General features: G+C 39.2%; 1 protein-coding gene across 1 annotated transcript in view; it reads left to right on the forward strand.

Annotated features, from left to right (window-relative positions):
- The window catches only part of GUCY1A2 (guanylate cyclase 1 soluble subunit alpha 2), a 168,055-nt gene extending 150,880 nt beyond the window's left edge, over positions 1-17,175 (forward strand). The window contains 2 exon segments of the mRNA XM_075723722.1: positions 4,923-5,077; positions 16,968-17,175. Coding sequence (XP_075579837.1) covers positions 4,923-5,077; positions 16,968-17,175 — 363 coding nt within the window.
- The last annotated feature ends 6,782 nt before the right edge of the window (positions 17,176-23,957 follow it).

Raw genomic sequence — 23,957 nt, forward strand, 5'->3', positions numbered from 1 at the left:
TTAATGTCAGAGTTTTTTACTTGAAAATTATGTAGGGAGATGAGGACAGGGAAAGGAGAATGCATTTTTCAACAGGGTTTCAAAAGAGAAAAAGCTCAAGAGCATTGAACCTAAAGCAGATTACTGGATTTGCTTATTGTGCACGTACTGATTAACAGAAAAAGCTATTAAGGAATAAATTAGCGATGATGAAATTTACTTCAGGCATGCCACTGCATTCCTTCATTTTTGATAAAATATTTGTGGCTCTTCACCATAAAGTGAGTGTAGATGGGTTGTGGGTTTTTAATGTTGCATTTACTTTCATCTCCCTTGAAATAGGCTTTATTTTGGTGGAAGAGTACAGTTTGCAGTATGATGCTTAAGAAGGCATTGGGTCTATATGGAAACTGCGTAGCGGGTCAAAACAAAACAAAACAAAACAAAACAAAAACAAACCAAGCCAAACCAAACCAAAACCAGCACTTTTACCTATAAAAAAAGAAAAAAATCATGCTTTGGCAATGAGGAGGTATAAAGGGGTAACACACAACTCTTCTAAGATTCAATATATCAGGAAAACACATTAACAGAATGTTCAGTTCAGAAAAAAAAAAAAAAATTTTTACATTGATCACCACTGTTCCAGTTTGTTCTTGACTATTCTCTCTCAGTCCAGCCTGGACTGTCAGTTCTCATTGATAACCACTTCTGGCACGTTTCCCCATCAGATGGTGACGATAGCTCCAGTGCTCCTTATCTTTCCCTATGAACCTTCTTTATCTATCACTATTACACAAAACCACTATACTTCCTGTCACTGAGGTATTAGCCTTTTCTACTCCCTGTGCCTTATCCTGTAGGCAATATCCAAATACTGCTACATTTTCTTTAAAATTTTTGGAAGCTTCTTTTCCTTTCCACAGAGCTATGTCTTTCCTCTTGTCCTCCATCGATCAATGCAGGCTGCTTTTCTTTTACGGCTCTGATGTTCATATCAGCTTTTCTCCACCTCACTATTACCACAGCTGCTGCAAAGATCAAATTAATTAATCTTTCTTCTCCTTGTCATTTTCCGCTCTAAATCGTTCCATGGCAGCCAGTTCAAGTTGTTCCTCTTTATCTAAAAGGCCTCTCACAGGTCTCTTGCTCTTTTTCACACCTGTTGGTCTTTCATTCCCCATTGTGCCTTCCAAGATTCTGCTCTAGAAATCTCTTTTGCCTTTGTCCATCTCTTCACTGCTCCTTAACTATGGGGGTCTGGTATTTTCTGGTTGTTTTTTTTTTTATGGCTGTCTTTTCTTTCTGATAGTTTCCAAAGAGCTGTCTTTCCATTTGTACACATAATGCCTCTGAACTTTTGGTCTCAGTTATATGCTGCCCTTTTATCATTAGCCACATAATTAAGGACAGATAAAGGAGCAGTCAGCACACATGAAGAGCATGCATTTTATTAAAAATGCTCAATTTAAGTATGATATAGTTAATATACATATTGTATATATTACACATACATTTAAAGAACATAAATGAATAAATATAGTTATGACAGACAAATAATGCATTCTAGTGTTGCCACCTAATTTGCATTTCATGTTACTAATAATCTTTAATGGCAACTGTTCTGGGAAAGCATTGATAAGGGCTGCATATACAAGATAGCTTGGGCACTATAACTTTACATGTATAACTTATTGTTCTAAGTCAAGTTCTCTAGGCAGATTTTCTTTTGCTGCAAAGTTAATGTGAGAGGTTGATGTGCCCCAATAAGTGTCTTGTTGCTAATAATTTGACCACACATTTTCTTTCTTCGTATAAAAAAAGCCTTAAGCTGTTGACACAACACTTTTCAACTCAGTGACGAAAAAAACAGAACAACTTATCTGCAGATGAAATAAAATCTTAAAAAGACATTTTTATGAAAGCGTATTTCACTAAAAAGTAATATATGACCAATATAAAGGTTATTCTTGATATAAGAATTGGCCCTAAGGAATACTTCATGGCAATAGCATCAGTGTTGCAGGCTTTTTCTTCTAGAGAACCATATAATGAAGCATAAGTGGAGCTTTATTGCAAGCCATTCTTGGTGTAATTTTGTCTTGTATCAGGCATTTCTCTGTATGGTTTAATGAGAAAACCTACATTAACTTTCTTGCACCAAATGAAAACTTCAGGTTTTGACACTCTCATCTCTATGTAGCTCTATAGTTTAACCTGTGTTTGTGAGAACATCTACCTTTTTTATTGTAGGAGCATGTTTTTTAAAAAATATTAAAGATAAGACTGAACACAAAATGTTATGTACTCAATCAAACAAAGGGTTTTAAAAATCTATTTAGATACACACTATATTAAACAGAAAAGCTGTTTCCTTCCTTCTTCTGTCTCATCCCTTCTGAAAGTCAAGCAGTTCACAGAAGATCTAACCTATGTCTTGAGTGAAATTTTAAATATCCATTTATTTTTGCTCCCAGCCTCAGTTTTTCCATGGAAGTTGGAATGGCTTTAGCTTCATTCACCTAACCTTGCAAAGGAAAATATTTGATATTAAGGGTGGTATATCAGCTTGTATTTTTTTCAGCAAGTTGGACAGTGTAATGTATGCAACTGGTTTCCTTGCACATGCAGAAAAGTCATAACCACAAAGGCCATTTCCCCAGTGTCTTTTTAAGACAATCATGAGAAAAGATCTTGAAAGCATTTGCTGTGTGGTTGAGTTTTGGGTTCTTCAAGACAGCCTACATTTTTGCTACTGAGAATTTGGAAATCCTGATGGATTTGGGAATCCTGTGGAAGTCCTCTATCACTGAAGCACAGAATGATAAAAAGCTACATGGGTAAAAGGAAGCACTTCAAGAGTGAAAGCAGAAAAACAACCAACAACAACTTTAACTTTCACTGCATATATTCAAAAGTAAATTTTATTTTCTTAGTACATTTTTTGCTACTGGATTTTCCTTCCACTATAATGTATACTCTCATCTCCACTTTCCAACAGCAAAACTAAGCTAGTGCTTTTTCTTATAGTTTCAATTTGGCCTTCACATGTGATTGAATGTTCCCTAGAAGAGGTCACAGCAAGTGGTTTATTTGTGATTCTTAAATAAAAGTGCAGAGTGGAACAAATAGGTAGCATTAGCTCTGTTCTTAAAATTGTATACAAAATAGCTTATCCTTCTCCCTTCTCACAAAAACATGACTTTGTAAATAAGTTCTTTATTATTTATTGAAAGCTGACAGCATACTTGCTGTTGTGTGAACAAGACTTTCTGCTTGTAATCTTTTGCTGCGGGCAGGTACTGACCTCACTAATATGCAGAAGGGCTGTTTGTTCACTTCTTGAGTGCAGGAGCACTTTCTTCACTGGGAATGAACAACGGAGTTTAAACATATGTTATGGCAAAAGCAGGAAATCTTCATGCCCCAAAATATGGCCAAAATAATGTGGGTGTTCACTGCCAACGCAAGTTTGTGGGTGCTTCCCAGCCCAATAGGATAGAGTATTTGAAGGATTTCAGTAGCTGCTTTCCAAACTGTAGTAAAAGTTTGAAAGCTCAATTAAATTCACAGATTTTTTTTTTTAAGTCCTAGTCTGTAAGTAACATCGTTATTGTGAAGATTGGAGGCTTTACGTTGCCTGTGGGAATGTTGTAAGTAGTTTCACACTGAATGCAGAATGACCTGTTCTTAGGTTACGCATGGGCTTAGTGTATAGCAGATATAATTCTATACCCAGTGTCTGTGACATATAAGAGGGGAACAAAATGAAAAGGCTGCTTAGCTGCATGGTAAAAGTCTTGGACACATGGGAAGAACTATAGTCAGTGAAATAATGTAGGGTCTCACATGTTCATAGAACTTCATGGACACCAAGGTCATAAAATGCTGGCATTTGTCTTAACATAAAAAAATGCTAACAATGTTTTTTTTATTTGCATTTGAGTAAATATGTATTGTGTTATTAAAAAATAGGGACTGACAGACAAAAGCACAGTGCAATAACTGTGAATTGAGTAAGTCAAAGGGATATACGGAGTATAGTATTAGTTAAGTCACTCATTCAGACCCCATCAGACCCTCTGTTTTAGTAGTTGCTATTTATTTTCTTCACGTTATCTCATGTTTTGCAGCAGTCCAGTTGCTATGAGTAAGAGTATCATCACAAGATATAAATATCTTCTTTTAATTTTTTTAATGTTATAAAGTTAACAAGAGAAAAAGACTTTCCTATTTGTAAAAATTATTTTTTTGGCAAGCACAATTGGTTGCTAAAATGTATGCAGAATAAATCTTCTCTGATTATTCACGCTGAAAGAAACTTGGATGGTGAGTCCAAGCTTTAGAGATCAATGTAATCGCCACATCTCAGTCAGTTACAGGGGATGATTGCTAGAATAGTCACATGGTTTTTTTAATTTGCTGGGGATTTATTCCTCCTTATTTTGGGGGGGGGGGGGGGATACAATTATTTTTTAAATTGTTGGTGCCTTAATCTTCAGCATGTTCACTGTTGCAATATCTCTCAATCTGACAGAGAGAAAGATGTTAGACCCTGGGGAGTTTGGAAGAAAAAAATACGAAGAAGATAAGAGTACCATATTCATTCACTGCACTTTACTACTCTTTCTGCCAGTTTAAGAAAATTTGAGTCTTACTTTAAAGCTTGTGTTCGAAGTGGTGGAAAAATAACCCTCTGTAATGTATCTGTTTGTGTAGTTAGATGGCTGATACTGCAGTAACTGTTGGTCATCCCATCCTGTTCTGTTTGTGATTCCTGTTTTTACTGTCACAATCTCCAGAAAAAAGTGCACTTCACTCTTTCTTCTTTGGTTTTTATTTGTTTGAAAGGGTTGCTGTGACTGGCTTGTAAATAAGTGCTAATGACATTACCGTGGGCAGCACAAGAGAGAGAGACTGACATGGATCTCCTCTTTTTCCAGATGAGGATAGGCATTCACTCAGGATCAGTGCTGGCCGGCGTCGTTGGTGTAAGAATGCCACGTTATTGTCTCTTTGGGAACAATGTCACCCTTGCAAGCAAGTTCGAGTCAGGAAGTCACCCACGCCGCATCAATGTCAGTCCAACCACATACCAGTAAGTCCTCTTAGCCTATTCATACTGGTTTTATTTCAGCCTGTTTTGAGTTTGATCTTGTAACATGCTCTGTCCTCAACACATGGACTTCAACAGAAAGTTGGCAGAGCACCAGGACAACAGGAAAGAGGTATTGCTTGGGGCTGTCACTCTTTTGTTTGCCATCAGAATGTGCAAAGAAGTCAGACAGTGGAGGCAAGGAAGCAGAACAGGAGGGCCAACCGTTCCTGCCTAAAATAATGTGTAACAGAAGTGGGAGATGTCTCCCATAGCACTATAATTTTATGCACTATTACAACTTTAGGCTAAGGATTTCGGTTCCACCTGCTATACACAGTTCATGGAGAGAAGTTTAGAAGAAGTCTTTAATTTTGCCAGCAAGGCCAAGCTTTCAAAGAGTTTTTATGCTTTCTTGAAGACAAAATTTCTTATGTGGTACTGTGAAGAGACACTTGATAGAAGCATTTTCTTAATGTAAGAAAAAAGACTGAAAATGACAAAGCATTATCCATAGCTCTTGGAAGAAATTATGCAAATAGAGAGAAAGCTTGATTAAATCTGGTTAGGAGGAACAGCTCCTAAATAAAAAAGGTGTTCCTTATTGTTCAAATTTGACAGCTTGACTATTAGAATTTCTGCTGCTTGGATTACTACTAATGTACTCACATTTTTGGCAAGAGATCTCAATCTTACTCTTTTTCTGACATTCTGTGTCTGAAGTAATTTTCTGAAGTACAGTTTTGCTCAGGTTTTGGGACTGTTTCTCTGTGGTAAATCTGTACACAATGGCTCAAACAATACTGTTTTTATGTCTTTTTTTTTCTTATACAGAAGTGTGAATCTCAACATTTATTTTTTCCCCATACCTATCTGTGTAAATTAAAGTTTTAAATAGAATTTCTTCATCCAAGAATTGAAGTGTCTGATATGCTAAAATATAAATCAGTCAGAAGTTAAAGTTTAAAAGTAATTAAATTAAAACTAGTGAATAAAATGACATTCATCTGAAGAGCCCATTCACCTGAGGTCAGGTTTATAGAATGGAGCAAGTGTAGATAATTGAGCAAGAGGCAGAAAAACTGAATAGACTTTTGTTCATAAAGTGCACAGAAGCAGGTTCATACAGTTGTCTGGTAACACGCAAGAGAAACACAGACCCAGCCTACTATCGGGTATAGAAAATCTGTTCATTTAAATAAAAAGAAATTCAGTAAATACATAGGGAATTGCTGTTTGGAACCTGATGTCACTTGAAAAGAAATTGTCATTGGGACCTTCCAGGTACAATGTTCTAGTGGCTTTTGTTCTTGGTCTTCCACTGTGGGATAGGAGAAACCCTCTAAGTGATTCTGGCAAAATGCAACCAAGGCCCTGTGACAGGGACCTGAACTTTTCTTGTACACGAACAGTTCTTATAAAGGGATGTTCTCCAACCTGAGAAGGTCTTTGAGATATTCTGAAAGTGCAGTCCATACTTTTTCAGAAGAGAGATCTTCATGCCTCACAAATGTGGTTCAGGGGTGTGATTCAACTCAGGGCTATGGTGTTGCTCAAGTTTGTATCCCTGAGAGCAGAAATTGGGAGCTAGACAGTTTCGTACTGTTCTAAGAAAAATACGGTTGGAAATATAAGTAGTGAGTATTTGTGGGGCGAGTGATGCACAAAACTCATTTCTTGGCATGCTGAAGCCAGAGTCACTTTCAGTGTGCCAGTGCCAGTTCTGTTGGTTTTGGTTATTAGAGTTATATGGCACCTTTTTCTGCGAGACAGTGGATTTGTGGTCATTGTTGAGCAACCTGATCTAGTTGAAGATGTCCCTGCTCATTGCAGGGGTGTTGGACTAGATGGTATTTATTATCTGCATTATCATACTATGTAGAAAATCTGCTGCTACATGCGGAACAAATTCAGTGCTCAATTCAGATAACATCAAGTGCAAATAACAGGCTAGACACATGGTTACAGGTGAAGGAAGTAGACATGGCAAGAAAATATATGTTTGAATGAGAGGCAGTTATAATCGAAGATGAATGGCAAAAAGTAGTGATGAAAAGGCTAGGAACTAGTTTATTTTACATGCTTCAGAAATTATATGAGAAAATAAAATGAATGTGCATGAGGCCAGTTAGAAAGGCTATTTCAAATCATACCTTCTGGCATGATTGAAAGCATGAGAACAGGCAGGGAAGAATTATTCAGAGCTTCTGAAGGTGATCTAGGCGGTTTGAACATAATATACTGGTACTGTCCAAATAAACAAGTAGTGATCTGATGCATCTGTATATAACTTTTCTTAAATACAATTTGCATGAGTATGTAATTTGCTGTGTACAAATGTGCGATTCATCACAAACTGAAATGTATTTATAGTTGACCTTATATGCTATCAGATGCTTGTATTTGATCATACTGTGCTGCTGTATACTCAGTTAATATTTTTATTATCTAAGAAGCAACATTTTCCGAAGTAGACAATTCTCCAATAAGTATGAAAATAACAGAATTTCCAATTAATTAAAACTAGTGGCATTTATCATTTCATGTTTGTGTTTACCATGGCCCCTGATGAAAATTCAGATACAAGTTTTGTGATTACAAAGCATGCAGATACTGGAAACATGTCTAATACTTATCATCTTTCATTTTACAGTACAGATTATGCATTAGAAAGCGTCATCAGCATTCAAATTATAATCACACTTCAGAATGCCTATTACTGGTTTCACATGCTTCCCTGTGAGCCCATAATCTGCCTATGTAAGAATCAGAGTCTAAAATTATAAATATAAGATGTGGTGTTGCCTAGCAGCAGCAGTGAACGTGGGGCAGCCTTGCTCCAGTTACACCTGCCTGGGCAGAGCTCTGCACTGTGAAACAGCACCTTTTACAAAGCTGGCCTTTGAATCTGTTTGGCATAAGAGCTCACTTCTGTTCAAAATATCTTAAAATCATAGAATGGTTTGGGTTGGAAAAGACCTTAAACATCATCTAGTTCCAACCCTCCTGCCATGGGCAGGGACACCTTGCACTAGACCAGGTTGCACAAAGCCCCATCTGACCTGGCCTTGAACACTTCCAGGGGTGGGGGCATCCACAACTTCTCTGGCCAACCTGTTCCAGTGCCTCACCACCATCATAGTGAAGAATTTCTTCCTTATGTCTAATCTAAATCTACCTTTTTTCAGTTTAAAGCCATTACCTCTTGTCCTATCACTACATGCCCTTGTAAAAAGTCCCTCTCCAGATTTCTTGTAGGCCCCCTTCAGGTACTGGAAGGCCACAATAAGTTTTTCCCGCAGCCTTCTCTTCTCCAGGCTGAACAACCCCAACTCTCTCAGCCTGGCCTCGTAGGAGAGGTGCTCAGCCCTCTGATCATCTTTGTGACCCTCCTCTGGACTCGCTCCAACAGGTCCATGTCCTTCTTACGTTGGGGGCCCCAGAGCTGAATGCAGTACTCCAGATGGGGTCTCGCAAGAGCGGAGTAGAGGGACAGAATGACCTTCCTCGACATGCTGGCCACGCTTCTTTTGATGCAGCCCAGGATACGGCTGGCTTTCTGGGCTGCAAGCACACATTGCTGGGTCATGTTGAGCTTCTCATCAACCAACACACCCAAGTCCTTCTCCTCAGGGCTGCTCTCAATGCATTCCCTTCCCAGCCTGTATTTGTGCTTGGGATTGCCCTGACCCAGGTGCAGGACCTTGCACTTGGCCTTGCTGAACTTCATGAGGTTTGCACAGGCCCACGTCTCAAGCCTGTCAAGGACCCTCTGGATGGCATCTCTTCCCTCCAGCGTGCTGACTGCACCACACAGGTCGGTGTCATCGGCAAACTTGCTGAGGGTGCGCTCAATCCCACTGTCCATGTCACCAACACAGGTGTTAAACAGCTCCAGTCCCAATACCGACCCCTGAGGAATGCCACTTGTCACTGGTCTCCACTTGGACATCGAGCCATTGACTGCAACTGTTTGAGTGCAACCATCCAGCCAATTCCTTATCCACCAACTGGTCCATCCAACAAATCCATGTCTCTCCAATTTAGAGACAAGGATGTCATGTGGGACAGTGTCAAATGCTTTGCGCAAATCCACGTAGATGATGTCAGTTGCTCTTTCATAATCCACCAACACTGTAACCCCATCGTAGAAGGCCACCAAATTTGTCAGCCACACTTTGCCCTTAGTGAAGCCATGCTGGCTGTCACCAGTGACCTCTTTATTTTCCATGTACCTTAGCATAGTTTCCAGGAGGATCTGCTCCATGATCTTGCAGAGCAAGATCATGTTCTCTTGACTCAGGCAGTTCTTTTGACTGAAGGATTACAGAGCTTCGTTTAATTTGCTTTAAATCACTGAGAATTGCAAAAATGAAAGCACTGGAACAGCACTAGCAAAACTTCTAGTGAAAAATGTGGAAACTGGAGAGAGACTAGAGGATGCCAGACTGGCCCATGTTTAAACATGCGGCCAAGAAGGATTAGGAGAAGAATGACATGTTCTCTGTTTGTTTAGTAAACTGGCAAATCCAGCTCAAGGTTTATTTAATTAATCTACATTATCCTGAATTGAATAAAATCACCCTAATTTCCATACTCAGGAAAGAGGCACAATGAGATTTATGAGACTCTTCTTCAGCACAGAAGAGAGATTAAATATTTTTCAGTTCTTTGTTTCAGCCTTAAGTAATGATGTTTATCAGATATTAATATAATCTACCTACATTCATTCTGTTTCCCTAATAGTGTTACAATGTAATGCCTTGGGATCTCTAAGCAGTTATCAAAAGCAGGTAGACATAATTGTTGTTATTTGTCAAGTAACTGTATTTAAAAATGAATTCTCTTTTTCCTTTTTTTTCCACCTTTGGCCTTTTCCAGCACGTATTTCCCTTATGGAGAAGGTGCTTCTGGCATCAAGTGTTGGGTACAGATACTTTTCCATTATCACATGCTGGGCAATACATCTGGGACCTGAGCTTAGGCAAAGACGAACAGCCTGCATCCCACATCCTTATCTGATTTAGGAGAGAAAGCAACCAAGCATACCTCCTTATTGAGCTGGGTGAGGTCACTGCTGGTTCACCTGCCTAAATTGCCCCTCACCCTTTAAAACTGATTAAAACCTGCAGAATTTGAATAGGGTTTTAACAGTTATCTCACAGAATATTGCATGAAAGAAGTTTTACTTTTAGGTAATTAAGAAGGATGTATATACATCTCTATTGGGATTTTAAATTAAAACTATGCATTTCTATAAGCTCCTTATAGATTTTTATTTTCATCAAATTCTTTTTCCTACAGGTTATATCGATATATATTATTTTTCCTACAGGTTATATCTGTATCTTCATCTGCATCTGCATCTACATCTACATCTATATTTTTCTGCCTCATATGGACAAACAAATAGATTTTCTTTCCAAGATTCTTTTCAGATTATTTTAAATTTTATTTCTGAGCATCTTTTAAAAAATGTTTCTCTTTTATATTGGTCAATTCACCATGTGTACTTTCATGAGATATATTGGTGGACAGGCAATTTAGTTATGGACAGAAAGGGAACACAGCTTATACATGGACACAAAAAATTATGGTTAGTCTAATGAAAGTATTAAAGTCTAGTCAAAATGCACTGGTTTATTCTTGTTTTTCCTCGTGTCATCTGCCTCCATGCAGCTGCACCCCTGTAGTCACTGCGATTTGTGATCCTGGGGCCCCTGCTGTCCACCTGTGCTTGTGTGTCATGACACTACATTTTTATTCAAGGTTCATAGGTAGTTCACTTCGCATAGAATAACTCCATGCTAGATAACTGTCAATTAGTTAACAGTATATGTTACACCACAGTTCCACAGAACTGAACTAAAGCTAAAACATATTTAGGCAGTAGTCATCTGATTGCTAGACAGCTGCTAAAATTACAAAAAGCTCAAGCCCAGACAAATCCAGACAAGTCCTGAGGCGAGCACTGTTAGATCAATGCAAAGCCTGGAGCCTTTTACTAGTGATGGTACAATCCTATTCACTGAGCCTAATTCTCTAATATCCCAAACAGAGAGCAGAGACCCAGTATCCCAGTATCCCTTAGGTGGGTGAGAAATAAAACTGTTAAAGGTCAGTGATAGACACTCACCGTGCTGAGCTGCATGTGATATACAATATCCTGCATTAAACAGTCGTGGCTGGTCCTTTCATGATCTTATTACAATTGATCTCTATGAAGGAAGAACACCAATACATGAACTTCCATGGAATAAAGTACAATGTGAAATGAATTAGATCCAGACATAGTCAGGTGTTTTTCAGTCTCCTGGTCTTCCTAGCATGTGTAAAAAATGAGGGAGAAACTCAAAGCCACTAAAATTTAGAACCAAGTGCACTGATTTTTGGCATTACAATAGTAAATTCAAATCTTTATACAGTGTATTTTATGAGCACCCTACTGATATTTCTAATGAGTGCCATAATAATTTATCATCTGAATTCATATAGAAACAAATAAGCTGGTGTATGTTACTAAACCAGATACTCAGCTGGTGAAATGACCAACACTTCTTGCCACAGAGGAAGGGCTTAGCAATCCAGCCGGAGACAGTCTTCTGATAACCTGTTTGTGAAGCTGTTAATTAAATTTTCCTAACTGTGGATGTGAACAAGGTTGACTACAGTTTTTACAGTTCTTTAAGAGTTAGGGCAGAAAGAAGCTTTTCTTTTGTTGATAGCTATCCCTGTGAAAGGTAACATTTATGGAAGATTGACCTGACCACTTTGCTTTTCTTGGTGCATACTATATTTAGGAAGGCAGTGCATACTCTGATTTTTCATAGTGCATTGTATTTCTTTTAGAAATATTGTTCAAATTTTGGTCTATACAAAACAATTTTCCAAACAGAAGTTTACGTTGAAGTTCAGTTCTGAGTGGGTGCTTTTTTTAACTCTGATTCAGCAAATTGCCAAACTCTATCATAACATGACTTTTACTTAGGGTACGTGGAAATTCATTATACAGAGGTTAAAATGTATATATATGCAAAACCAAAGCTGAATAAATATTTGCTGTTGTCAATACCTTACTTGACTATTACATTCCTGTTACATAGTTTACTGAAGCAGGAAATACTATAATTAGTTTCATGTCTAATTAGATATGAGCATGTGTTTGAAGGTTATTATATAATACATATTTTATATATAATTATGTAATTATTATATAATACATAAACATATATATATCAGTTTATGGCACTTATCTCAGGAACTGTGATGTAAAGTATATCCACTGTACATTTTGTGGAGGGCCTGAGGAAGACAGAGGGGAGGAAACCCTGCAGACAGGTGGAGATGCTGTATGTTGTTCTGGGGAGGCTGATACTCCTGAACTGCTCCTGCGGTCAGGGGACAGCGAGTGGCAAGCACGGCGAGTAAGAGGAGGAGCCTGGCCAAGGACAGGTTGCATCACCATCGGGATCGCTTGCTGGCTCCTTACTGTCTATGAACTCTGGGAGGATTTGGCCTTACTGCATGGCCTGAAGGTGGCTTTTAAGACAAGCCTGATGTAAAAGGCAAGAGAAAAGACAGGCCCCTGAGCACTACAAACTATGCATTGTGCTGGGCTCCTGCAGCCAAACAAACCTGCTGGCATTTGCTGGGATTTGTAAAGTTTGCTGGCATGTGGCAACTTGTGCTAACCACGTACAGCAAGCACTAGTCACAGCAGTGGGGAGGAGGTTTCAAAGGTTTCCAGACGCTGTACGGGCAACGTGTCCTCTGAAGCCCTCATGGTGGAACTCAAAGTATTAGAGCATGCTGAAGCTAGGTGGGTGCTCCCTCAGCACTGCTGTTTCTCAAAGCAGCTAGAGTTCAGTTAGCACATGTGGTAATCATTTATTCCTTTAGCTGTGGAAATACAGTTCTCAAGGAAGATTGTCTTTTCTATTTCCGAAGGACTTGCTACTCCAGGCTCCTCTAACCGTCTTATTCCTCCCTTTGGACAGATCCTTCAGTTTGTGACTGTATCTTGTTTGGGAAGGAACGGAGCAGGTTAGCCCCCTTTTCACAAAAAAAATAATAAAATATTTGCAGTCATCCTTCCTGCTGAGCCTGAGGTCAAGCAGAGGTACTTTTTTTCTATGAGTATTAATTAATCTTCATAGTATCCAGTGATAAGTACAAAGGTCTGACATCTCTTTGAGATGGAGAGATAAAAAGGTGAAATTGCTTTCCAATGGGCATGGAGAGAGTAAGAATCATTGTGGAGAGCATGCACTCAGGGCCTTGCAACAAATAATTCTGTAGTAACAAATCTTTGTTAGTTCATTTTCTGAATATAGGAACTCACTGATGAAGATATGACTGTGTCTTGCCAAAATAGTTTGAAATATAATTACCCTATCATTTCATCTATGCAAAAAAGAGCTACAGCTTTTAAAAGCTTCTTCAAGGTTCCCACTGAGTATGATCCCAATTTTCATTCGCACACAGACCTCCTGACCTTGAAATGCTTCTTGTTTCCCCTAGGAAATAACCACATTTTCTGTTTCCATACTGACACCTGTCTTTTTTTTTTTTTTTAAATGAAGGAACTGAAAATGAAAAAATAAATGGGATGATTCTCAGATACCATCTTTTTTGTCTGAAGGCAGCAGCATTTCCATCGGGGAAGGGACAGAAGAAGAATTTAAACAGTTCTAGAAGATTTCAGGTTAGGAAGGGAAGCTGTCAAAGTTAATCAACTACAAATCAGTGTTTAAGAAATTCTTCCTCCTCTGAAACATCAATAAAGGAGACAAGCTGAGGGCAGACATAGTTCCAGGCAATTTATAGGAATGCTTGAGTAGCCTGATCCTCACATTTTAAGCACTGAATTGCAAATTGTATATCTAACGACTTGAGTGGAACCCAGAATTTTGAACCTGTGAATAACCTACTATAAAAATATCCTTTGCAATAGTGCTCTTAAGAACACAGAAGTGATGCAGGAAATACAGCTGAGATAAATGCTTTGGAATATTTTAAGAGTGGTTGTTACATGCATATTCCTGAACTCCAGAGGTTGTGTAACTTCAGCTTAAGCTCTATGACTATGGGACAATCTGAGGACATTTTATGTAGAGTTTAAGCTGCCATATAATTTCCTGAAGATGAAGGATAGATTGTGCTTTCAGGATAGATTGTGCTCTCAAACTTTCAGAACAGGCAATCTGACTTGGTCACAACAAAATGCTCTGAGAATGGTCCACAAGGTGAGACAAACCAGGTGCCACCACCCAGGAAACCTTCCAGAGCCAGCGGGGAAATGCAAATCTGATTGTGTGGCTTCACCTTGCCCTCACTGAGGAACTGCACTATTCATTTTGCTGCTTGACAGAAGTATCTTTTGGGGTTCTTTGTACCCATGAAAAGGAAGACAAAATACTTAGAAAGGGCTGTACATCTGGGCCATGGCTGTCAACTGCTACAGTTTTCTTTTTAACATCACGAATGGCCTAAATACAGGAAATACGTCCTCACTGATAAACACTGAGGATTAGCAGATTATTTCGTTAGCGTATACACAAAGCTATAAGAAATCAGAGGCAATTTCTGAACCATGATCTTGTTCTCAGCCTGAGAAACCAAGTGTCAGGACCAATATATTTAAGGAATCTGAAGAACCTGTTCTTTAGGAGAACGCTAACAAGAGGCCATTTTTGTCCTGATTAAAGTCTTTCTAATAGTATTATTACAAGAGCCAGCAAATAATTTTTTTTCTTAAAAGTATAACCTCAAGTAAGTAGGATAGAATATGATTCTAAGTAGCTTCCATTAGAATTTGGTAAAGAAGGTTTCCTGCCATGCTTGCTTGGGAGCTGAAATGTTATCCCAATAAAGGTCAGCTGGACAATTTCTGAGGGTGAGAGGCTGATTCAAAGAGTTCACCTAATATAGGGATGTGCAAGCTATCACAAGCCACAATAGTGGAGGAATTTCCAAAGGACTAATTAATTAGTCACCCATCGCTCCTGACACCTTTGATACTCTCAGAGCATTTCATTGCAACCAAATTACAATTCACAAAACAGGTGGAAATAAGGCCTTTAATTAATAACTTGCACTTTTGTTCTATGAGGAAAATAGTGTGAAATAGCAGCTAAACTCAGTGCCAGCCCTGAACTGAATCAAAGAGTATATGTATGTATTTTACAGTTTCAGACTTGTATAACTGTCATTACAATTAGATAGTGTTAGGCTCTGAGAAGGAAACCATTGATTTTTGGCAAGGCCAGATGCTCCATAGTGAATAGTCATTTTGGGGAAGAATGACTGCAGCGAAAGCTTACAAGTTTACCTCAGAAAGTTTTAAGAGTTAACTGTTGCTTGCAGAAATTTAGTTTGGGAAGCAGCAGAGTTACTTCAGTGCATTAAGCCTGTAGTTTTAAAATGTAAAATATTTACCTCAAGCATTACAGAGGTGTAAAGAGGCAAGCTTCTGTGTAGAGGCCTCTGCAAACTCTCATGCAATTTAGAAAAGGTTACAGTATTTTGATCATAAAATTGACAATCTGGAAAATAGATTATGACTTTCAAACCGCATGCTAAACAAAGACCACCACAGAAGTTCAAAAGCAAAAACATTGTTGGATTTATAACCAACTGATTATTTAAAAGCTGGGAAGAAAATGCCTTTATATTTCAATGAGCTCACACAGATTGTCTCAGCCAAACCCCATGAAAAATACTCAGTAAAGGAAGCGCCATTACATGTGCTGAGAATCCTGGAAAATTCCCCTGGCAACAGGATTCATTCATTCATTTACTTCCCAGAAATCAGCTTCAGAGACATTAAGTAAACAACCTATTACAAAATCCACTGAAGCTAATAAAGTTTTTCCCACTGATGTTTTTGAGCTTCAGATAAGACTGATGGAGAATGGAGAGAAAGAATAAATATCTTGGGAGGAGAAAAGATGAAGATGGCTTTCGTATATTCAACTGTGCTCAGAATTTACCATTACCTCAAAACTGCTCTTTTCAATGCCGCAAGGGACTGAGTACCCCTAACTTAATTTACTGGAAACAAAAAAAAAATGTGTAGAGTTTTTTGCCTTATTTTTAAAGCCCAACTAGTTTCAGGGAAGATACTTGATAAAGAGGCCTAAACTTTCAGATGTAGCCAGACAGAGATTTCTCCACTATGGAGGAAGAAGAAAAATGGCAAAAGGCAATATAGTCAGGTCTGTGATGTTGTACCACTTGTGTGGGCGTGCCTGGAGGATGGCTTCATGGCTCCCATGAGCCTGTATCCCTTTTTGACCCCAACCGGGTGGCCCAGATTAAACCCATGGGTACTTTTGATGAATAATGTCAGATTTGATTCTGGTTTTTGTTGAAGCTGGATTTGTTGCTTTTGAATCTAATTTATGAAATACAATACCACTGAGTATGAGAAAAGCACAAACTAACCCACCTGTGAGAGCTCCCAAGCACTGTCACCTTCATACCTACTTTCCAGCAGGAGATTTGGTGGTAGTTGTGGTTCTGAAATGTTCATTTCTACACAACTGGCCAGACTGGAGTGTTTTGAGTGAGCTAAATGATATGCAATGGATAATGACCATTATGAATTTGGTTCCCTTTCATGTACATAGCTTTCTGAATGCTGACACTGATTTTCCGAGAATATTTATTTGGGCCATGTCTTCAGCTAATCTCAGTCAACAGAGCTCCTTGAAGCTGATGATGCTAAGTTAATAAATATCAGCTAAGGATCCTGACTTAGTATTTTCTTAGATGTTATATAATACTTCTAATTTTTTATTTGGGACCACATAGGATCAATGTCTTCCAAAGAGATGTTCCTGGACTGTATTTTACAGTTTTTTATATCCCTCTGTTTTGTATTTTTCCCTAGGCTTTTGAAAAAGGAAGAAAATTTTATTTTTATCCCTCGTTCCCGTGAAGAGCTTCCAGAAAACTTTCCAAAGGAAATTCCTGGGATCTGTTACTTCCTCGAGGTCAGAAGTGGTCAGAAGCCGCCAAAACCCTCCGTCACATCTGCCAGAGTGAGAAAGGTTTCTTACAACATTGGCACCATGTTCCTCCGGGAGACTAGCCTATGAGGCCTGCTGCAGATCAAAGACTCGTCAAAAAAGCACAAGCCCAGAACTGGGTCATGACAGGGGAGTTGGAGGTTCTTTCTGTTTCACTGCCTTGTTCTGAACAAGCAGTAAAAGCTCCATGTAATGTCAGGCAATAATCATTTTAAAAGGTGGGTGACTGCTGTCAGTAAACAACATGGAGATAGGGAAAAAAAAATTAAACAACGTACTTCCACTTCCAGAGGAATTTCTTTCATAAACTTCAGTCTGGCCCCTCTATGACAAACAAAAACAAACAAAAAACCCCCCCAACTCTCAAATTAGAGGTTGGTTTTCTTTTGTGCAGAAAGGATGATGGTTCTCTGTAGATTTGCACCAGCTAAGCAGAATTGAGAGTCAGTTCTGATTATGCATTCCTACATTTAATGTGTTCTTCAGTAAGGTAATGATGTTTTTTAACTTTATGAACAAACATTTCATACATATACTGTAGACCTGTTGTAACCTTCCTGGCAGGAGGAATTATAATTCAATACAAATACTGTAGGAATTTTACCTATTTTTATACATATTTCACTTTCTGGATAATTACATTCCACATCCTGTAGGCTGAGTGAGCTTAGATAGCTTTTCAGAAGAAGCTACTGTATATTTCATACATTCTACCTATCAAATCTTATTGTTATACAAGTGGGAAGAAGTCATTTTTTGACTTTTTTGGCAACAAAAGTATCGATATTTTACAGTAAAAAACACTTGGGTAAATCTCTTTACCTGATGTTTATGCTAAAGCTTTAGGTGAGCATTGTCTTGCTTATATAAAATAATGTTCAGTATTTGTCCTACAGTGCTGTATGTCCAGTCCTTCCAGGACAATGCAAACACAGTGTAAAAGATCAATGTGTTGACAAACAGAAAAGTTCTGTTTAGTGGGGCTTGTTTCCCACTAAATTATCAGCCAAACTGATTTTTGGTAGAAGTCCTGGGCTTTTTTAAAATATCTGATCTTGTGAAAACTTACTTAGAGGAATTCCAGCAGACACTGGAAGCTCTCTGGATACTGGTTTTCCACATTTTTTTAATAGGACTTGTGCTCCTACTCCAGCTCGATTATTGAAAATCCTATCTGTTATTAATGATGCTCATCTGGAAATTTCCTCTATTGCTGGATTGGCTGAAAGGTCCCCTGCTTTATCTAATGTAGAACAAAAGAACACTGAAAAGGGGAAGGCAATACTTTCCCAGGTTTAATGCAAATGGCAGTTCAAGATTTAGATGAGTCCATGTCAATTTTTTAAAAAAAGGCCAATTCTTTGCTGTTGAAATTAATACAGCTTTATTGTCTTCAATTAATCCAGCTGGAACAAGATGTGGATCTGTCCCCTAATAGGCACATTTTCAGGCATTGTTTCTCAGGTTTTCCTTTTCAAAACTAATGGCAGTCAGTTTTCCTCTGCAGGTTTACTTCCTTCAGGGTCGTACTGAAGTGGGCCAATGTTGTTCTGCTCTTGCAGATTATTAGTTTACACGTGGGCAGTGATTCTAAAGTGACTTAGCTTTACGTGGGCCTGATCAAAGCTCACTGAAATCAAAGACTCTCAACAGCACTAGGAGGCATGAGAAGCTCTGCATTTCTATAATCCAGACCAGAAATTAGAGTTTACTTATGGATTTAGTAGTCATAACTTGAGGCCCCTTTTGAAAATGAGTAAATAACTTTCACCACATGTCCAAATTATCCTGTTAGATCTTTCTGTGGAGGGAATGACAGTGCTGTATTTTCCCCTTTGAACAGTGGCCTGTGTTAGAGTGGGAGCAAGTCAGCGTGGCACTGCTAGCCTGTGCTGAACACGTTTCAGGCTTCCTGTCTGTGAAGCCTTTCTGGATGAGAAAGGACTATTTTGAACATATACAGACTTCAGCATGTACAGGACATCTGAACTTATTATGCAGGTGTGGGTTTTTTCTTGCCTGAAGAGGGCAGATGCATGGGAATTAGCCCAGAAACTTACTGAAATGGAAATTCTCTCGCTTCCTAAAGGAACACTGATGTTAAGGATTTCTTCTATTGATATTAGAGCATCCTTGGGATTGGAGGAGTTAATCGTTTGTCTACTTTGATAAACAGCATCTGCAGCTCTACTGCCTATCTGAAAAATGACTTAACAAAAACTGTTTGAACTTGAGGTTGCAGAATTTCCATCCAATCTACAGATCTGAGAATTTTCTGCATAGGATGACAAGTTTTAGCCTATAGCCATTAGTTAGCACATAACATGGGATGTAGCAAGCATTTTTTTCGTGGGAACCCCTATGAAACATGCAGGAATCATAAATGGAGCAAAGTTCGTGTTTCACCACTGGAAGAGGAACGCCACTTTCTAGCTAATAAAACTGTGGTTTTGATGTCATTACCTCATTCCCTAGAGTGAAATTTTTTTTCAAATAGCTATCAGTAGATGGAGATTTCATTCTGACTTCACTGGCACATCCTCATTGTTCAGTAGGTGCTGATGTTGGAGTACCAATCTCTCTGGCCAAACTCTTTTTCTCTTGTCAACACATGTAGTCCTCTGTGAAGAGAACAAACGTAGGGGTTCAGACCAAAAGCTTGTAGCTCGATAACCTGTCTCTCACAGTTGCCAATAGGAAATGTCTAGGTTAATTCTGTGGCTGATCTTTGTAGATCTGTGGAAACATTTTCTTGAAAAATGATGGATAAATGCTAATTCTACTAGCAAATTGGAGAAACAATCTAAAAAATTTTGTATCACCATCCTCATCCTCTCAAGTGCCTGTTTGTTCTATAAGGAAATTTATAATTGCAGAGATCAGTGCAAAAACTGAAAATTGGTGTCAGCATCACCATGGAGACAATGACAGTGTTTGCAAATAAATCATCTAGCTCCCCAAATTAGAGTAGATTTACTGTATAAGAATATACAGTCTCTGCTTTTTATAAGCTTGTGTAAAGGTAATGTGTCCAGGACTTCAGCATGGATGCTAAGTATTGTGTTACTTGTTTCTGTGTTATGACAAGGGAAGTTAATAAAAAAGTGTGGGGTCTCCAGGGACATATTTCTATTTCAGTGTGAGAAAAGTGTAAAACAAATTCTCAGCACTCTTTAGCTTAGTGGTTGCATCTGCTGCCTTTAATATTAGGTTGCAAGTTTATTTTTTTGGACACCTTGATGGAGTGAAATGAAATTTATTATCAAGGTTGATGCTGTGAAGTCAATTAGATGGTAGTCAGACTCAACATCTCTTCAACAACGCTTCCTTTTAGTGATAGGGAATCTTTCTCATTTGCCTGGCATTGTCTTCATAAATAAAAGAGGTTCTCAGAGTTTTTATACGTTGGGATGATGAGGGGGAGAGGTTAGAGGTGCTGAAATGGATGCAGAAATCACATACTATAGCTGGAATTTTATTCTAATATTTTCCTTCCTATAAAACAGATGATCTTTTGTTCCTCTGATTAAGAATTTACATGCCTGTGTTTCTTCACATAGCTGCAAGTAGCAACATCTTCTGTCTTGAGTTTCTGTATGAAACAAATCCACTCTCTCTGAAGGTAGAAGGAGGAAATCTACTGCATATTGCCTGTACAAGGCAAAGGAAGGATGATGTGAGGACCCTAGCTGGGTTTATTGGTCTCTTTGCCGCAAACTTGTTCTGTGCAGCTTCCCTCAGCTCCAGGCTCAGAGGGACCAGAGACCATGGACTGACCACAGAGGCAGACCCAGTGGCCAACTTCTTGTGCAAAAGTCATGAGGCCTAAGTAAACAGAGGCAACAGTCACTCCTCCAGAGCACTTTTTACAGATCTTGTGTCAGATTTTTCCCTGTGCTTGAAGCTCCCCATCACACAGTCTCTTCTGTGATGCAGTGCACAGAGGTCAGGAACTCAGAGTTAGAAGGAAATAGTGATGGAGGTGGTAGAGTGGTGGATAAATTTTGCTCTACATCACTCTGGTAATATCTACTATTCAAAGACAAAGGCCACTGCATGGGAGAATTGCTGCTAAGCCAGTGCTCTCAAAGTGTGGTTTTCTTGCAGGATCCCACACAATATTTCTTCTTTAATTCAAAACAGCCAATAGCCATTAACTGTGATTGTGGTTTTGGCTTCACTGCTCATTCCCACATCCAGTTTCAGATCTGAGTCTGTTTTGAAAGGTATTTTGGAGCCTGGAAACATGCCTCTGCAAACAGAAAACCAAAGCTTTTAAACTTTGGAAATCTTCTGTGGGAATTGCCTATTCCGAAGAAGAAGTCCTTGCAGTTGAGTCATTAGCAGATCCTACTGCGTTTCATGTACGTGCATATGCCATTTCACAATCCTATCTCCTTTTGGGCTTATGGTGTTCCCTGCCAAGCCCAGCAGAGGCATCAGGTGTATAACCACCTTGTCTCTGTTTTCCATTAACACCCTTCTCTCATTTTTGCTGTATAAAGCAAGCAGTGCAGAACCATGACATGTTGCATGCATTTAAAAGTATCATAGCACTACACTGAGGCTTAAACTCTGCTAACTGATTTCACATTGTATATGTCTTCCTCTGAATAGATCGTTCTCCCAGACGATTCAAAAATGAAAGAAAAAAAGTACCACCCAATATTGCTGTGTTGGATTGCAAATGAGCACGAAACCTGCATTAGTTGTTGGGGCAAGTTTAGCTGCTGGACAGCTTTCAGATTCTTCAGCTGCCACAAGCTGTCACATTTGCATGCTTCGTGCAAACTGTCTTGCCAGGAAGCCTGTAATCCAACAGCAGCATTGCAAATTTATGGCATTTTCTGGGTTTTCCTCTCCAGTCTCGGGCCACTACCTCACCTCTGCTGACTGCTCAGAGCTCCCTGTCCTAATGCAGTCTCCAAGCTTCTGGCTTCATTTTTGGGTTCTTGGTAATCTTTTGCAAAATTATACATGTGTAATATTTAAAATAGCAACATGCTTAAATTAGCAACAAAACAAGAAGCATAAAAAAGCTTGTCAAATTCAGAAACAGTTGGTTCCCTTCCTTCAAGGTAATACATTATTCATAGCACTTTACTGGGATTGATGGTGCCAGTGACAGGCTGTGGATGAATTGAAGATGCTGAGTGTGCAGGAGACTCGACAGGCAGGAGTTGGTCGGCTCCTGCTACTGTTCATAATTCCATTGCCTTGCATGCTATTTCCTGCTCTCGGTCAGGCTTCTGCTCTTCCAAAGGCCTCCACTTTCCTTCCTTAGCACCCTGTATGTGACCTAGATAGTAAGTGATTCCTATTATTGTTCTTATTAGCATCTGTTGTTGACATGGCTGCTTATATCTAAAGAATAACTGGGATTAAAGGGCTGATCTTACTCTTCTTTGCAGCAAAGACAAAACTGCTACAGTGACACAGCAGGCACTCACATCCTTAGAGAGGGAGAAGACCACAGTGCAAGTTGTCACTGGTGGATTCGGGTGGAGAAATCAGTACGTTAACAGTCCATGGCATGTTTTTAACTTTCCCAAGCACTAAATTTATCCGTGAGCTAGGAGTTACTTCTTAACAATGTTACTAATTTGCAGTGCCTGAGAAGCCTTACAAAAAAATCTGTAAACTGTTTAGCCTCATATACATGATTGATCTTTTGTGGTTTGGCTGCTAATCATGCATGAAAGCAAGCAAAATGGTGAAACCAGGGAACGTAACAATTCAGTCATAGGTGACAGATCGTTCACCTCTGCAGATGCTTACTTGTTCCTGTGGCTTAGAAAGGTTGACCTCCAGTTATCTGTGGTCCAGGTTAGTATTACTGTGTCACTATAGCAACAAAATGGCCTCTGAAAAACAGCATGAGGCATCTCAGTCTGCTTCCCTGTGGGCTGGGGTTCACATTAGAGAGGCCAATACAGTAAGTGATGCAAAGTGGCAACTTTGCCGGCAGCCTTAACAAAAGGATCAGTGGAGGCAGATGTTAAACCAGCTGTTTGCTCCTGGGATTTTAGGTTCCAAAGGCAGAACGAGGCTGAACGGGCTTTATTTTGGACAAAAAGAGAAGACACAGGATTTCAGAGAAGTGTCTTCCCTGCTTTATGGCTAGCAGGGAGGCAGTGAAGTGAAAGGGCATCAAGAGGGACACGCTGGCTGCCTCAGCTGCAGCAGCACTCACTTCTGCCTTCAGCTCTCTGGCCCACTTTGGCTTTAGCATTCCAAGAATCAAGATTCCTCTGAAGACTGGAGGACATGTAAGTGCTTCAGGCACTTGTCCCCTCTTCTCTAGACACAGCATGAGGCTGCCAAAATCCCTGAGTTTGCCTAACTTTCTCAGTGACCACAGAGGGTAAACTTAGACTAGACATCTTTTTTTTACAATGGCCAAGATAAGTGAGATTGATCCCACTAGCCTAAGTGGGATCTCTGTCTCAACTCTTTTAGTCTGTGTTGCTTTTCAGAATCTTGCATTGGCCAAAATAAATTGCATCAAACTAAGTGGCAGAGGGATAGATAAGCATATTCCAGGATAAATAAAAGTTTGATACAGTAGCCATGGTGACTGTCAAGAACAGGGGCTACTGCGGTTCTGGAAATCTCTTCCCTCTGATGTCTGAACACTTTACATATGATATCAGCACTGCCAATCACAACTCCTGGGTGCCATTAGGACTGTGATTTAGGAAAGCTTTTGAGCTTTGGGCTCCTAGCCCAATTATGCAAAACCTCTGTGTCATCTTCACCTGAACTACATGCCAGAATGCCTACATAAACCTTGTTAGTTATCCTGCAGTAAAGATGGTAATAAAATATATAAATTCTAAAGAGCAGATAGT

Source organism: Pelecanus crispus, chromosome 1 (genome assembly GCF_030463565.1).
Source record: "Pelecanus crispus isolate bPelCri1 chromosome 1, bPelCri1.pri, whole genome shotgun sequence".
Lineage (NCBI taxonomy): Eukaryota > Metazoa > Chordata > Aves > Pelecaniformes > Pelecanidae > Pelecanus > Pelecanus crispus.